Raw genomic sequence first — 17,078 nt, forward strand, 5'->3', positions numbered from 1 at the left:
ATGCTCCAGACCTCGGTGAGCCAGAATCATCCATGGGGGAGTTAATAGGATTCATCGTTTTTGCTTTGAAAGCATTTATACCGCAGTAGGATTGTTGCAATCTGACAAAGCCTTTAAATAATGCAAACCTCTAACAGAGCTTTTCTTAAAAATAAAAGCTTGCAATGATGACAATTTTATGGTAACCACATGGCTTCCAATTCAAATCAGTTTAATTAATGAGACTTCTAAATACTGTTAATTAAAAAGAACGTGCAGGAGCCTTTTTTCTTTTTTAAAGGGTATGTCTAACACGATCCAAAGATCCCAAGCTATAGTTTCCTTTTCTCTAGACACGACACATGGGATTGAGATAACATTGAACACATGGGCACACCACAAACCAAATGATACTAAAAGTTGCCATCGCGTTACAAACCATCAGCTTTGTAAGCATGGCAGTAAATCTCCCCACAGCAAGCATTTGGGGCTTAAGCACATTCACATTTCAAAAATAGCCCCAAACCACTCTGACAATTTTAGGGTGTTTTTAAACCAGTATTGCTTTTCACAGAGTCTGAGTAAACAAAAAGAGCTGACCCTGAAAAATAAATCAGCCTCATATACCATCAATTTTTAGTGCCATGAAGAAATGCTGGATTCTTCAGCGCTGTGTAGTATTTTTATGGATCATCAACACTGTACCGCGGAGCTGGGAGGGAAGCAGTGCACACACAGAAACCTCCTTGTTCGGGCTCGATTTCCCTTATCTCTGACCCATCTATTTTATCAAGTAATGGCCAGTACGGACCCGCATCCATTCTGGCATTGCTCCCCTTAAAAACTCCGCAGCCCTGCTTTGCTGACCCCTCAGCTAGAGGTCTCCTTCAAGGCATCCTAAGAAGCCTTAGGACACGAGCTGCCAGCTCATTCATCCCCACACGTGCCCACACGGCCAGCTCAGACAGCTCCCAGCACAGGTACAGACTTTGGTGATGGACTAAAATGCAGACGTGACCCGACTCGCATCCAGAGATAACGCTCACCCATGCGGAGAGGCGCTCCTGAACACGGGGCTCCTGGCATTGACATTTTGAGAAATATGCCTTTCCCCCGTAACTCCGAAGCTATGCCTTGCTTGGAAAGCAGGGCTCGCACCACAAACCCTCTACGTGACGTGCTGCAGCCCGTGGCTCTGTCGGGACCATCCAGCCTCAAATTCCCAAGGGGCTCCCTTGGTGGGATGGGTCTGGTCTGGTCAGCGAACACATTCCTTAAACCTGTGTCCAAACACTGCCTGCTTCCTTTCCAGAGGCTCACAGCTTCCTGCAGCCCCGCAAAGAGCTCAGCCATGCAGGTGTCAGAGCAACACACAGAGGCAGGAGCTGCAGCATGGTACAGGGAGGTCATTCTGAATGCCAGATTTAGCATAATGTTTTATTGGCATGCAAGATGCCACCCCAGACTCCGGTGCAGAGAAAAAGCTTTAAAAAGGGGAAACAGTCTTTGAATATAAAAGACTTGAAAAGTATTACTCCAGGTTGGTTTTGCTGCTTTCAACAAAGCAGGAAAAGCAAAGACGAGACCTGCTCTGTACATTTCTGAGGTACTCTGAAAAACAAGAGAGGCAGGCATGTTTTGTTCTCGCCTCATTCACTTGCATCATCTCAGCAGCACCACGCTAACAGGAGGGAGGATAGTGGGAGCCCACACTACGACGACAAATTTTTGGGACAAAACAACAGATTCGGCACAAAGCTGTGTGCACGGTGCTACAGCAGATGGCTCCCTGCAGAGCCCTTCCAAAGGGTTCGAGAAGGGGCCAGCATCAGGTCCATGGCTCAGGACAAGGAGCTGGAAAATAAACAGTGGGAAGCGCAGGGGGTTTCACAGGCAGCTTGGTGCCTAGTGGATATAGGTGTTTCTGAAAGTCCCAGGCAAAGCAATGTGCCTCATAAAACACCAAGACACAGAACAGATGCTATAAAAGAAGATGGAGTTTAAAATCCTTTGGCTAGCCTTTAGGATAAAGGAGATTTTCTATCAGGAAAGCTATCAGTCCAAACAGACGCTGCTCCAGAAAGCAAGAATACATCTCACTGACAGCATCCGAAGTTTTGGCTGCACAGCTATTTCTGTGCGCAGAAAGGTATTTCATTTCTGTGTATCCATGGCTACTGGAAGACCATATGGCACGTGCTGACTCAGCACAGCGAGACGAGAACTCCTTCACACTTGGGTGTTTCTCGGCGTTGTTTTAATTCACGGGCTGGTGTCCGGCTCCCTTAGCCTCACCATTTCTCTTCCCTTTCAGCATTTGCCCAGCCAAGCTGAGCCAGCCCCTGCTGCCACTGTCACCGTAGGCACAAACTCTCCCATCAGCACTCCTCCAGCATGGGCTTCAAAGGCTCGTAGCAGGTTTTGCAGAGGGATGCAGAAGCCGTCACGCTGCTGATGGCAATTTCCTCGGCAATAAGCAGTCTGACACCAAAGGCGAGGAAACACAGCCCCTTCCTCCAGCCAGCCACTGAGCTGTCTGCCCTCCGTCACCTTGCTCTGCCCCAGACGAGAGGCCAGAAAGCATCCTGCCCACCCCTTCTTGCTCTCGGGGGACAAAAGGAAACAGAGAAACCAGCACAGTTCACAATTTGTGCAAACACCCTGCTTTCATACCAGTTGCTCAACCCATTACTAATATTTCACAGGCCACACATTCATCTCCTCAAAGCCCGTGGCCAAATTCCCTGCCATTTCAAATAGTTCAGGATTTTGCATTCCAGGCTGATGGCAAACATTTTCAAGCACCACTTTTTAATAGGGCACAGATTTCAACTGAGGTTTTGCTAGTCTGCACCAGCTGACACGTACCAGCATAAAGGATCAGCTGCGAAAGCAACCAAAAGCTGCAAAAACATCCAAAGCAGGAGAAAAATGGTAGAAAACCACGTAAAAGATCTGGCCTGCAGGAATAGGTGCAAAAGCAGGGCTGAAATGGTGAAAAATGGGTAAATAATGCAGCATATCTTATCCCCAGACTCCTCCTCTCCATCCAGCATCTTTCTGACCCACAACTTTGAGGAAAGAAAAACACCACTGGGACTAAGCAGGACCCCAGTTGTACCCACTGGGAAAACAGGAGGCAATAAATAAATGCAAATATAACAGCTCTTCCTTTTTCCCCCCCCCCACTGAATGGGTCCCTTTTTAGCACACTTTGCCCCTGAACAGAGCCGCACATCCCTGTCTCAGCACTTACTCGGGCCGGTTGCATTCCCGTATGGCCGTCTTGATGCCACCGCCACAGGTTCTCGAGCACGTCCCAAAAGGGCTCCAGGTCCCCCAGGCTCCATCCACCACTGGCGCCTCTCGCTCCTTGGGCACGCACATCCCAAAGCGGCAGTGCTGCATGCAGAGAGATGGGGAAGGGTTGCATCACCTTTCCATTACCAGCTGGGCGCCAGAGACCAGCCCTGACGCCAAAACTCATAATGCAAGAACAATTTCACAATGAAAAAGAATGAACTCATTTACTTTTTTCTGTCACCTTCCTTTTTTTTTTTTTTTTTGAAAAAAAATCCAAGAGTTATAACAGAGCGAACACACCAGGATGGCCTCGGGCAGTGATTTACAGAAGGAGGATTGAGGACAACAGCATCCACCAAATACTCCCTTGTTTGCTGGTGCCGAACAGCACGGCAGCGCTCACGGCACTGGCGTTTGGAAAAGCTGCTTATCTGATTTCCTGGAGAGCAGCGGGAACCGCAGAGTGTCAGGAGAGGAGACAGACCACAGGGAAAAGAAGAGAAAAAATGCAAACCTCTCCACAGCTGTGCAGAGCCCAGAACAGAAGAGAGAAAGGAAATTTCTAAATCCAAAGGGCAAATTAAAAGAAGAAAAATGAATTTCTCAGTCCAAACTACTTTTTTTTTTTTTTAAACTCAGCCATAACACGGGACTTGCCAAAGCCTGGTATGTGCTTGCGTTTTCCAGCTATAACCCTTGTCTTTTGTTTGGAAAACTGGTTTAAATTATCTCGGCAAGCCCCTGTCCCTGATTTTTTATGGTATAAGTTGTGTTTCTTTGGGGTGTGTTTGCTAGCACAACTACACAGACTTCTGGGCAGGCAATACCTAGAGGACAGCCACATTCTGGCGCTGCTGATTGAAATGGATGGATAGAAAAATGGCATTTCACTCCCAGCGAGTAGTTCTTGTTAATGCAGATTGACACCCATGGACATGCCTATCTGCTGGCAAACACCTAAATCTTTGCAATTTTGTTAAGCCCAAACATTGCTGACTGCTCACAGATTAGAAGAAGTTTGAGATCTAAAGAAGAAAACACGTAGATGTATCACTAAAATATTCCCTTGCAGTATTTCTCCACACCTGAAGATCTTCATGGCAAAGGGGCTGCATTTACTGATGTGCTGCATTTATCCATCCCCTTCACTAACACCAGAACAAAGTTGCATCAAGACACACCACGAGCTCACCCCTCTTTAGACATCCTTATGAAGCCCCTTAGGGAAAGCTAAGGGATGGGGACCCCTGTGCCAGTCCTGCACAGGGACAAAGAGGTCCAACAGCTATCACCAACGAACAGAAACACACAACATCAATACAGCAGAGCTGTCCCGGCGGGGAACTTCTTGCAGAAATGTTGATGCTCCCAGCTAAATATATAACCGCAGTCATGCCTGGCACCACTGACCCAGAGAAGACGACCGAATAGCTAACTAGTGAATGTACACAGCCTTCGGACCGTGACGTGACTTAGACGTCTCCCATCCCATGGTTGAGAATTAACCAGGAAATCACCTACATCTCTTGATTTTATTCAGAATTGGGGGTTTGAGGGTGATAGGAAATCAAGTGGGGAAAAAAAAAAAAGAGCAGCTGTTTTAAATAAGCAGCAAGATTATCTTATGGAAACGCAATGGTGTTTCTTGGAACCACGCTGTGAATAGTCTGGCTGTGCAGCCTTCATGCCTTTTGTATTTTAAAAATAATTTCTATGTTGAATTACAACAGAAAACTAAAAAGTCTGCCAGGGTTCTCTTTCCTATGAGCTTACAGATCAGACAATGAAGAGAATAAAAGAGTTTTGTCTGGAGCAAGTTCAAAATAAGTAAAACGGACACAAAGTTGAACAGGAGAGCAATAGCAGGGACAGGAGACACTATAACAGACTTTCCTTTCCTTTGTCTTGCCACAGGAGTCCTAGATAATTCACCAAATCCAGCTCCCATCCATGGGCTGACTTTGGCTGAATAGATTAGCAGGGGGCAGACAAGTGCTGTGAAGCTTCATGCATGCATAACATATACGCTACCTGCTGCCCAGAAGGCAGGAGACAGAAATGATTACTACCCGTCTACTCTTCTTTTGCCATTCTTTAAACAAACCTGAAAACCGCAAGAGATAGAGGTCCGAGTTTACGACCCTCTTTATTTCCTTTCTTTGTGGCACGGTGATTTATTTCTCGCCCGTAACGCACCAGTGCTGTGAAACACAGTAAACCATTCTGACTGGTATTCACCCGAACGCCAGGCTGAGCTTATTCCTTGGGCCAGCGGTATCAAATTCAGTGTCCTCACATGCAAAATATGCATAAGCTAACGCTCCCATGTTGTTTTAGTATCCCTGATTTAAGAATAAATTTAGAGCCTGATTAAATCGACATCCCAGCAGTTTTAGCCAGACTTTTCTTAGCTATTCAGGCTCCCTCATTTCCAAAGATATCTCCATAAAAAAGGCATGGTATTTTCTCCATCTGCCAACCCATATATCATGGACTTTAAACATGCAGACTTGAAGTAAGGCATTAGTCAGCAAGCAGCAGTTTGATGGGGCTCCTGGCCACAGCAGAGTACCAAAATAGTGATTTATTCCAAGGAAAAGCACTCCAGACTCACACCTCAGCACTTTACAAGCCCAAGAAAACACTCAGGAGGAGAGAGTTGATGACAATCCAAACTTTAAGCTTGAATTAGATCAACACAGAGATATAAGAATTACTCCATAAAGCCTTTTTTGAGACTACATTCAAACGCCTAAGCATGATTGGACTGTGTTATCCTTTCTTAAGAGCCCCTCCGCTCTCTGCTGAGAAGTTCAGGTCACATTTGTCTAAATTTGTCTAGCCTTGTCAGACTGGCTAAATTTGTGGAGTGAAATGTTTTCCCTTACATAGGCTTTAGGAGCCATGCAGATGTACATGGCCTCTCAGCTAATGCATGCTAACTCCAAGGAAGTGCTAATGTGCTGAACTGCAGATGTTTGAACATCGCTCTGGTCCCTACCTGAGGGTAACAATGCTTGTCTGAAAAAAAACTGCAGCCCAGATTTTCAGCCTCAAAATAGTCATTTCTGAGCTTCCAGCAGCGACCAGCACTCACAAATGGAGAAGTTGAAGATACAAGGTCTAAAGTCAAGGAGACTCCAGGGATGCCTAAATATTAGTGTGTCACTGGCTCCAAAGGGTATCGCAGGAGTAGGATTTCCAACCACAACTCTAAAGCACATTCTCAACGACAAAAACAAATGTGTTGACTGCTCTTTTCCATGAGAAAGGAAGGCAAATTGATACAGTGCCTGTTGTTTTGAATGAAATCAGTCAAGTTTTGTTGAACAAATGATTTTTCAGGCATACATATGCAGCAAAAGATTAATTCCAAAAAAAAATGATATACAACCTTTGTTTGTTCTAGTTAGGATTAGAAAACTAGTTAGGATTTTTTTAAAAAAAATTCAGCAACTCAATAAAAGAGAAAAGGAAAAAAAAAATCCTCCCAGCTACTTTTCTTGAGATCTGGACAACTGAAAACTAAAAACTTATTCTAGAAACCACAATACTAGTTGGAAGCTAACATTGCACACAGAAATTGAAAAAGTTCCTATGAATTACTGCCAAAACCGTTCCATACAGAAAATGTCAACCAGTTCTATATTTTACTCGTAAGTTGTCAAGACAAGAAGCCAGTTGGCAAATTTACGTTATGCAAAATTACTAATTACTCACATCACACAGGAAATTTCTAATAAAAGCATAGGGAAGCTTTGCAAAAGTTTAATCAAGAGTTCATTCAAGGGCATTAAAGTAAAAACTAACAGAAGCACTCCAAAAAGAATACCTGCTTTAAACAAAGTTATACCAAGTAATTTTAATCACGTTATCAGGGGTAGAGTTGACCCCTGCGTACCAGGCTTAAGACACACGGAGATGCTCTGGACTTCCACACTTGCAGGCAGAAGCTGTGCCCCATTCAGCCATTGGGATTAGGATGATTGTGACAGACACAGGAGATGTACTACAAGGGACAAAACACCAGGTACTACAGACCTTTCCAGGCTCACATTCTGTCCCATCGGCCCAGGGTGTGTGCTGGGTACGACATCCTTTGTGCGCGCCGTCAATGTTAATGCACCAAAGTCGCCGGCACTGCATCTGCTTAAGTTATTGAAAACATCAAAATATTAAATAAATTCTTCCCATATGCCCTACTGGATAGAGAATCCTTTATGAAATTATCCCCCTAGGATTCATCTTTAAATCAGAAGCTTGACGATAACCTGATGGCTCATCCCACCTCTGCAGCCAGCGGAGCCAACAGCCAGCTGGTGGGAGCAGCCTTCGCACCAGCCCCCTGCCCTCTTCACCCAACCCTGGGAGCTTTATTTTGCTCTGGCAACACCAGCAAGACCTAGGTGTGGAATTGCACTTACCATGTAGGGGCACACTTGGGATCCAGGTCCAAAAATTAACTCGCATTGCTTATTGACATCATAAATCAGCCCGGGAAGCTGCTGAGGCAAGGCGTAAGTTCTTGATGAAGGTTCATCAAGCAAACACTCCCCGTAACCAGTGCTACAACACAGAGCAGATGAATGGCATTAAACAGGAGGTGATGAGACCAGAACCCACTGCTTTTTATCTGAGTTAGCCTTAGGGCAGACGGACACCGCATTTGCCCTATTTAGCATGCTACAACAACTGCTGTGGGCTCAAGCACAGGGGCGTAGGAGGCCGTTTACCCATTCACCACCCACTCCTCGTGCTGTGCTAACAACTATCTACCATAATGCAGCCAGCTACGCTGGCAAAAGCATGTCTGAGCGTGCACGACCTGCACTTAGCTGCTGAGCAAGCACCGATACACAGTTAGGAAGAAAATCATTGATTAGCAGAAGAAGCACCCAAGGGACCGAGCTCCTGGATTTGCCAGGACACCATCAAGGGTCTTGCTCTGTTCCCCACCACAACTTGTGGAAAGGCATCATGGCAAAATGGGCGATCACCGTGCATCAAACTGACCCGAGGGCTCCTTCAACAGTGTTTCCACGATGGACTAGTGCCAGGGCTTTCTCTTGACCTGTGGAGCAGAAAGGCAGATGCAATCTGCCTCCCAAAACACAGCTCCGTATCTGGGCCACAGGGCTTGGAAAACTCACTCTTCAGGTTAGAGGAGAACATGCATTCCTTAAAAGCAACATCCATGGGGGAAGACTTATTCCTCCCCTTAGAGAGGCCAGTCCTTGCCAGCTTATCACGAGGCTGAACTGGCAGGGACTGGATGCCAGGGCTGCATTCCTGCCCTATGTAAAGGATGCGTGCACACACAAATCCCTCTCATTTCCTCCAAGCTCTGCACACCAGGGTTTCAGATTAACTGATGAACCCTGTGGGACACATGCACATGTAAAAACAGCCCGACACACACAGATGTAAGGCCTTACTCCAGAAACTCAGTGATGTATTTTCTACTGCATTTTGACCACATCCAGGGATTGGTGTAGAAGTTCAGTGTCGGTGCCATAACGTGCTGTTGATTTTTTCCTCCATCTTCTTTGCACTTGTGATTGTCATCGTGTGGCATGTTAAACCTAAGAGAAACACAGCAGTGACAGCTTCAGTTGGATAAATTACAAAGTATTTAGTGTAGAAAGATCAACAGCACGAACTAAATATAAGCAAACTCAAGATTTTTCCACAGATATGCTACTGGTAGGCATTACAGCATAAAAATAGATGACTCCTTTAAGGACTTTAGGGATCCTTTTTGGGGTAAGACACGATTTCAGCTGGGGCTTCCTTTTCGGCTGACGGGCTTGGCCCTGCAGGCAGGCACCTGGCCCCGCCTTTGTAATAATACAACCTCTCTGGAATTGAACCAAAGAGACAAGAGATGATCAGCGAATAGGTCTGCAAAGGAGAGGGATGACTTGAGCCCACGGACAACCAGAGCCCGAAGTCCCTCACGTATGTAGGCAGCACCCTGTGCTGGCTGTATAACGGGCTGCACTGGGGACAGACTTGGCTCCTATACTTTATGTGGCAGGTTTACAAAGTGCCATCGAGCATCAGTATCAGCACAAACCCACATGAAGCTTGCAGCACATGACACATTGAGGAATGCGGCAAATACGCAACGGAGACAGAACGGCTTAAACCGCTTTGCTGTTTGAAGTGGAAAAGGGGAAATGACCCGGTGTGATCCTGCGTTCGAAGGCTGGGGAGTTTACATCCCATTAAGATTACCTCCGGTGAACCACCTTGCCACTCTGCTCCCCGCAAAAGAGCAAAGAGGCATGTCCTGCTCGGCAGCGCCGCTAACCCCTCGAGCAGCTCTGGGGCAGCATTAGCGAGGGAATTAGCCACAGGTTGGGTGTGGGGAAGTCCTTGGGGGTCTTTCTGTCGGGAAATCTCATTTAGATAAATACTCTTCTGATTTGAAATAGAACGTCTCAGGCAGCCCTCTGTGCAGAAAAAGGGAGTTTAGGACAACGAGCAATCTGTGCCTGGGTACTCCTCCATCCCACACCCACAGCTCCCACTGCAAACCAGGCAGGAGATGGTTTCGGACTGAGACAGCTGCCTAAGAGGGCTGTACCTGGGGACAAGGGACTTTGTGACCTAAAATGATTTCTCTAATTATTCATTCTTGAAATCAAAATGAGTTAAAAGAAATTTCCATTGGAGGAGGTGACTCTTCAATGACAGCATCTCTTCAGGGCATGTCAGTAGCATGAGGTTTACCTTCACAAAACGGCTCAGCAGGTGGGTTGGGCTCATTTATACATCCCAACCAACTGCCACATGCCCTGGGTAACTCCCCCAATTCCCACAGCTGCTGCTTCACCAGCAGCCCCATGTACGGTTGTGGTGGCAGGCTGAGGACCTGTTCTTGAAGGAGACTTCAGTCCCAAAGGCCAGGTGAGTTGTGCCCGTGTCCCTCGCCTTCATCCTCCCCACCGCACCCAGGGATATTTTGTTAGCTTCCCCCCCAGCTTGGGGTACCGTCACTTATCCTCCCCAAAATGTGGATCTGCTGTTTTTGCTGCTCTTGGATAAGCTCCACAGCACTCCACTGCCTCCAAGTCACACCATGGCTTAATCCTCCTCAGTGGTATGCCTTCTACCCAAGTATATTTATCTCCTCTCAAATACTTAGGCTCAGCAGGTACTGAGTCCTAGCCTGGCTGGCAAGTCCCAGCTAGCATAAATCTCAATCTATTTAAATGTAAATGTATTTACATAAAACATACACATGGCCAAGTTCATGTGCTATTGTGAACGCAGTGCTCAGTCCGTTATCTTCACTAATTGAACAGCTCCTGTAGGGGTCACAGACAGTGCCCAGCTCTGCCAGACCTAGGAGGGAACAAAGGTTCACAATAGAAAAGGAAATATCACCCACAGTTCAGCACAGGCAACTAACATTGTCACTACAACAAAAAAAAAGTTTTTAAATTACAAAGAAAAGGTTTTCCTTACCCAGAGTATCACACTTGTCATGCGCTCTACAAATATCCTGTCTGAAAGCAGAACAGACCTGACACGTTAGTTTTCAATGCGACAGTGCGACGAAGTACAAGCACAATAATAAAAAAACATCCACAAAGTAATTCTTGGTCCTCCAGCAGACCTTCTTGTGCTGCTTTGCCATATCGCCCTGTCAGAGCCCAACCCAACCAGGGGGTTTCACACACACTGAGACCCTAGGCAGTCCTGAACCTGAGTCATCTACTGCCCTGGGGGACACGTTATCCCAGTTCTGCTCGTAGTTACACTGCTTCCACAACTGCATGTGATTACACCCACATCAAAAACTGAACGTTTCGCACAGCTACAGATATTACGTGCTCACAGCCTCTGGTACGCGACTGGCCATGGTCTTAATGAGAAGATCCACCATACCTGGTGACAAGGACGGCCGTGTCGTGCTGAAGGTGACTCCCTTCAGGGTGGTTCTGGGACTGCTGCCACTGGCAAAAATTTTTTAATGTTGTCTGGGCATTGTAAGATATTGCAGGACCATCCTAAAAAGCGATACACATAAAAGCAGGTATTTAATTATTCATCTCAAGGCTTGCTACAAATGTCACCGTCAAACAGATGGAGAAGAAAAACACTTCCTTTACCTGTTCGTTATGTATCACGACCAATTTCACAATAACAATATTAATTAAATTTCCAATGCTTGGGTCTTTGTAGATAGAAGCCACCTGTTTTAAGAAGAAGCACTCAGAATTATTTAAGGAAACAAATAAGACAACACTTGCTTGTTTTCCAACTTGTAACCTTTTTTCTCCTGAGTCGCTCTTCTGCCCTGCTCTGTGCCCTGCTGCTACCTGGCTCCACACGTACCCATGACTCGCTGCACACCTTGGAGAGACTTCCTGCCAGCAGCACAACTTTATATGAAACAAACTAGTGGTTTTGCAGAAACCCAACACTTCCCTTTGCTTTACCACATCACCAAATTACAGGATCATTCTGCTCCAAGACCCAATGACCACTGACCAAGACTGTCAAAAGCAGCTTATTCTCTCAAGTGTCTCATTTTGACATGGATAGTTTTAGACCACGATATCCATGGTGCTTCTGCACTCAAATAGGATGAGAATCCCTGCAGGGACATGACCGGGTCGGATGCTCCCTTCCAGTCACCTTGTGTCTGTAGAGCTGTCCAGGGACTGCACTACTGCATCCTACTGCCAGCAGCTACTAAAATGCTTGTGCTCAGCCTGGAAAGCCAACCCTAGCACTGTTCTGAGGACCAAAGTGATCACAATCTCTTTCTCCTTTAACAGTAAGGGAAGCCAAGCAAGCGCATAACCTACTAGCATCCATCCCTCAGAAGGCTCAGTCCTCAAAGCACATTTTTAATTCAGCTGCTATTTGATGTGGGCCTAAAAAAAGAGTACAATCTGTAGGATAAAAGGAGAGGTGTGGGAAAGGTTAGGAAACGCGATGGGTCTGGGAAGGAAGAAGACTCCAAGTGATGCTTTCCAGCCAAACTCTACCGAGCTTTAAACTACACCTAGCTGAGGCAAACTGATGGTATTCGCATAAGAACATGGCAGAAAAGAAGTTCTTTGGCCACCAGGGGTGAACCCACTCCCCGCAGCTGCATACTCACTATTGACATCAACGTTAAGACATAGTGCTGTAGATTAGCTCCATGGTAGGCGACCATCCTGCTGTCAGCCACCACCATCACTTCCACAAACCGAGGGTAGGAGAGAAACCGCTTTGTTCTTCTGTGGCTCTTCTTTTCACTGATGGTCCCGGTCTTGTTGCCATCCGCAGAAAATGAATTCACTTCCAGGCTGTTCCTTAATGTCTCCATGTCGGAAAATATGCTGCTGTCTACCCACTGTTTTCTCCAGTGTTTCCTCTTGTTCTTTTTGTGACTATGTTCATGATCTACAATTAAAAAGCAGACGCAAATATAAAGTACATTCTGGAGTGAGCAGAGTTAATATCCCAAGCATTTTACGTCAAAATACCTATTGACTTCAACCAAGACATAGTAGGCTTGCTCTAAACAACTTACCAAAAGAGAAGCCTTGTGTGGAAGCCTACCACATAATCCAATGTCTTTAATTCTTAAAGACTGAAGCCAATGACACTTCAGGTAAGGGCTTTCTAACCGCAGGGCCATCCCGTGGCCATGCACGAGGCCCCGGGCCCGGGCTGCAGTGGCTCCGCTAGCCCCGAGCCCGGTGAGGGTAATTAGCCAACGTGGCGGCAGCGTGAGGATTCTGGGCACGTCCAAGGTGGCCAGGAAACCGCAGGAAACAAAGGTCCAAATCCTGTATTTCTAACTCAGGCATGAAGGACAGCAGGATTTGGCCTTCATAGTGAAGCAATTATATATGATTTATTTCTGTCTCTAACAATAACATGGCTGGGCTTCAATTCCCCCCCTCCCTTTATTATTCTGTGCTACAGGAATGGTAAAGGTCATCTAATAGCCAGCTGCCACTGGCTAAAGAATAGAATTCAGGAAGTTTCACATATACTGCTTTTGATATTCAATTAGGCCAAACATAAAAGCAGCCTGAAAATATACTCCATGCTGACACAAAGACGGCAAAGCAAAGAGGGAGAACAGGCAAATAAAACATATGGAACGTGTACAATTAAGATTTACCATCTGATTAGTATGTAATTATAGCATTATTTAAATATAAGAGCAAAATCAGTCTTATTTGATGCCACTTAATTTTTAATCATTTCATCATAGGAAGTTGCTAATTGAATGTGATTCATCCACGAGAGTCTGTTCGCTTCTGCATTTAATATAAAGCCAGATCTGAACTACTCATCTAAGACTCCAGGCTACAACCCTCACAGTCTTTGTAGCTTCAGTTTAATTCAGTCATGCTGGTGAAAAATATCACATTTCCTTATCTGACCCAGTGAGTAGGTTAGAGGAAGCATAATATTAGGGAACAAAGGAATATTCAATGCTCAAACAAGATTTAAACGATAAGAAACTTCTTAGCTATTTCTCATGTGTGGTTTCCTCCTAGGATATTTGGTAATAATTTCCAAAAAAAGAAATATGAAATATATTCTCTAACATCAAGGCAGGCAAAGGGGTTGGCCAGCATCTAGCCATCTGAAAAATACTGTTTTTCCCCCACATGTACATAGGCGATGGAGCATTTAAGAATTAAATTCCATTTACTCTGCACTACCTAAGCCCTGTGAATTCCCCTTTCTTGATACAGTCCAGACCACCTTAATACAGCAGAGAGTCCACAGTTATTTGAGTAAGAATTCGAGAAAGCCAATGGCATTTGTGGTTATAATTGGATTGCCCTAGTTCCTCTGCACTAATCAATGCCGTTGTGCTGGCAAGGTTATGCTCTCATGCTGGCATGGCTTCGTGGGCAACCGTGACATTATCCCGACTTGTGCAGTGCCAGTCAGCGCGGGGAGCCAACCGTGCATACAAATAACTTAAAGGTGAGAGGAAGACCAGACGGGGGAGAAAGTGCTGACCTCAGCCCTTCACCCAGTCCCCCACACGCTACGTGCCTCCTCTCTGCACCCTTAGCTGGTCACTTAAATTTCCCTCTTAAATAACTGACTTCCAGAGGGATCGGCCACTCGACGAACAAACACGTTAAAGGCTGTGAGATGCTCAACAAGGGGGCTGCAGCGAGGCTGGAGGTAGGGCTGCGGTGTGAAGGACTGCAAAAGAGGGAAGTGTAAAAGACTGTTTGAAGAGACACCCGTTATGTTGGAGGTACTTAAAGAAATTAATTCCTATTTACCAGGCTTGTGCTGCTCAGGAAAAACAGGAAAAAACACCTTTTTTTCCTGTTGAAAAAGGTCTCATGGTGCTTCCTCTCTCCAACACACAACTCATCCCTTCAAAGCCCAACATATTTTTTCCCACGTATGAAGTCACTCCAACACTTACAGCATGATATCTGGACACCGGTCACGCACAGTATGTTTGCCAACCTAGTTACTGTAAAACCAAGCACAAGCGAGTGGGGATACATTTCATGTCAAGCCCCTCCTGGACTTTGATAGTAGTGAGCTGTTATCTTCACCCATCTTGCGTGTAACTACACTCAGAGATGGTGCACATTCACCTGTAAAAGATTAAACACTAATGGCAGTGTACTGCTCTCAACCCATGCATGAAAACTCCCACCAGCCTCACTGGGAGTCGCACCCAGGGACTGCCAGCACTCTGCTGTTGCTCTCTGCCGTTGTGTTAACGATGGCCACAACACAAACGCTTTTACTCAATGGCGTGTCCTACTGCAGCTTAATTAAGCACAAGTGAAAAACTCACATCATACAAGAAAACTGTAGTCTTATGATGCCAGCTTCCATTGCAACACCGAACACCAAAAAAGGGTGGGATATTTTTCCACATGCTTTTGCTTTTTTTTCCCCCCCTATCATGTTAATATGTGAACAGAAATCAGGAAGCAAAATGGTCTGCTTGGCAAGCTCCCAATCTCTGCAAATGACCTGAAAAACATCTACCTACACATGGCAGTAATTGGATGGGTTTAAGTACCAAAACATTTTCTTTAATTTGCAGAAAAAACAAAACCCCAACGAGTAGACAAACACTTCAAAAACCAGGCAAACTGCAGATCAATAATTCAAGTACTAGGCTAGTCTATGCACTGATTCAACAGTTAATATTCATTTATGAGATGGCTAAAAGGCTGCTGGAGTAATGCCCATTTTATTGCTTGCTTTACTAAGACAATACATGGTAGTCCTACTGTCTTTAGACACACCTGAAGGTATATGATCTTCCTTTTTTTCTTTGCTTGGTTTATTTTTTGCTATGTGAAACTTAAAGAGGTCTGATCCTGTGATATTCACTGTGACAGGGATATTCCTTCCTTGATGGCATCTTCCAACACATGCTGCTCATGCTTGCTTAAGATGCCTCAGCCCTGAGCCCACTGAGCTGATTTATGGATGAATCCTGATGATTAATGGACTATCCCAAAGGAGAGGGTAGGGGAGAATCAGGCCCTCCACGAGCACTTTGCCTGCATGAAAGGGTGACAGGGTAGGGCCAGGGACTGCTTTTGAAATAGTAGCTATTGTTATGCTAAAACCAAAAATTAAAGGAGAGGGTGATAGCTTATCCCAATAGTTCTAATCCTTTCCATTTCTGCATTAACTTGTCCTTGGAATAGAAAGCAATTTGCACAATTAAATGAGACATGTGACAATGAAAGCAATTCCAGTTCAGCTCCAAGTTCATGAGAGCTCTACATAGCAGGGGAAAAATAAAAGGAGAAAAAGCAGGAGAGGGAAAAAAATGTCTATTTCTAGAGCTAATAACATTAATGACCTCTCCCTGCTAGAAAAGGAACATGGTCCTTTCAAATCAGCTTACTCTTGTGAGTTTTCTGAGCGTGTGACCTAGAATTTTTAACATGAAGTTTGCTACTCTGTGACTGGCCCAGAACGCTCCTAGAACTGCTCTGATCCAGCCCTGCAGATGATAACACCCTAGTTTGGGAGTTAATTATTTATTGCACACCTTCATAAAGCAGATCAAAATTCAACTGAGCTCCCTGCGGGCAGCACATGCCCTGCCTCCCTTGGCTCCAGCACAACCACAGCAGCAAACCCTGCCCTGATGCTTTGGTACAAGGCCTGGCTACAGTCAGCTTGCCCAAATTTGCTGCTTGTAGAGGCTACAACAGTGGTTGCTGAAGCAGCTGCCACCCCTGCAAAGGAGATGCAAGAGACAAAATGACTTTTCTACATGCAGAGGTCACGATTGGATGACATCCCACTAGGCTCTTCTTGCCAAGAAAGGGGATGGAAACTGCCTCCTCTTGAGGACCCCCACGGGTCCTGAACTGGACCAAGGGATTTTTCTAGCCCTGGTTCTGCAATATAAGCAGGAGCTCCGTTTTCATTCTATATCAATACATTATATATCTCTATCTATAGATTTATCTACAAATACATCTCAGATGAATTTATAGGTGGACAAATGCTCATTTCTGTTACTGTGGGCATGTTGCTGGAGGCAGGAACCCCACGCTTAAACCAGCACAACCCAGAGCAGAACACCCTTTGCTGCTGGCAGCTTCTCGCTCTGGATTGCCCCTTGGCTTTGCATCCAGAGCTGCTGCCACCCCCAGAAAAGGAAAATAGCCTTTATTGGTAGAGGTGAGATCAATGACCCGCACCAGGAGAGAAATGAAGGATCCAGGTCAGCCAGGATCCAAAGAGAAGGGCATTCTGCACTAAGGGTGAAAATGAAAATTTCCTTGATTTTCTAATCCCCAAACCAGAAAGTG

General features: G+C 45.5%; 1 protein-coding gene across 6 annotated transcripts in view; it reads right to left on the minus strand.

The window, feature by feature from the left end:
* ADAMTS9 (ADAM metallopeptidase with thrombospondin type 1 motif 9) overlaps positions 1–17,078 on the minus strand; it is a 77,326-nt gene that overhangs the window by 49,886 nt on the left and 10,362 nt on the right. For 5 of the 6 annotated variants that reach the window (XR_014571459.1, XM_083795470.1, XM_083795469.1 and 2 more), the window contains 9 exons: positions 12,404–12,690; positions 11,403–11,486; positions 11,179–11,300; positions 10,756–10,796; positions 10,527–10,632; positions 8,718–8,864; positions 7,707–7,848; positions 7,324–7,431; positions 3,236–3,381 (listed from right to left, as the gene is read on the minus strand). Coding sequence is in view for 5 of the 6 variants with exons in the window: in XM_083795470.1 (XP_083651596.1) it covers positions 3,236–3,381; positions 7,324–7,431; positions 7,707–7,848; positions 8,718–8,864; positions 10,527–10,632; positions 10,756–10,796; positions 11,179–11,300; positions 11,403–11,486; positions 12,404–12,690 (1,183 nt within the window). In the remaining variant the exon portion in view is untranslated. The remainder of the gene's footprint in view (positions 1–3,235; positions 3,382–7,323; positions 7,432–7,706; positions 7,849–8,717; positions 8,865–10,526; positions 10,633–10,755; positions 10,797–11,178; positions 11,301–11,402; positions 11,487–12,403; positions 12,691–17,078) is intronic. The other variant, XM_083795467.1, reaches the window with a different exon arrangement.

Source organism: Anser anser, assembly GCF_964211835.1.
Source record: "Anser anser genome assembly, chromosome: 12".
Classification (NCBI taxonomy): domain Eukaryota; kingdom Metazoa; phylum Chordata; class Aves; order Anseriformes; family Anatidae; genus Anser; species Anser anser.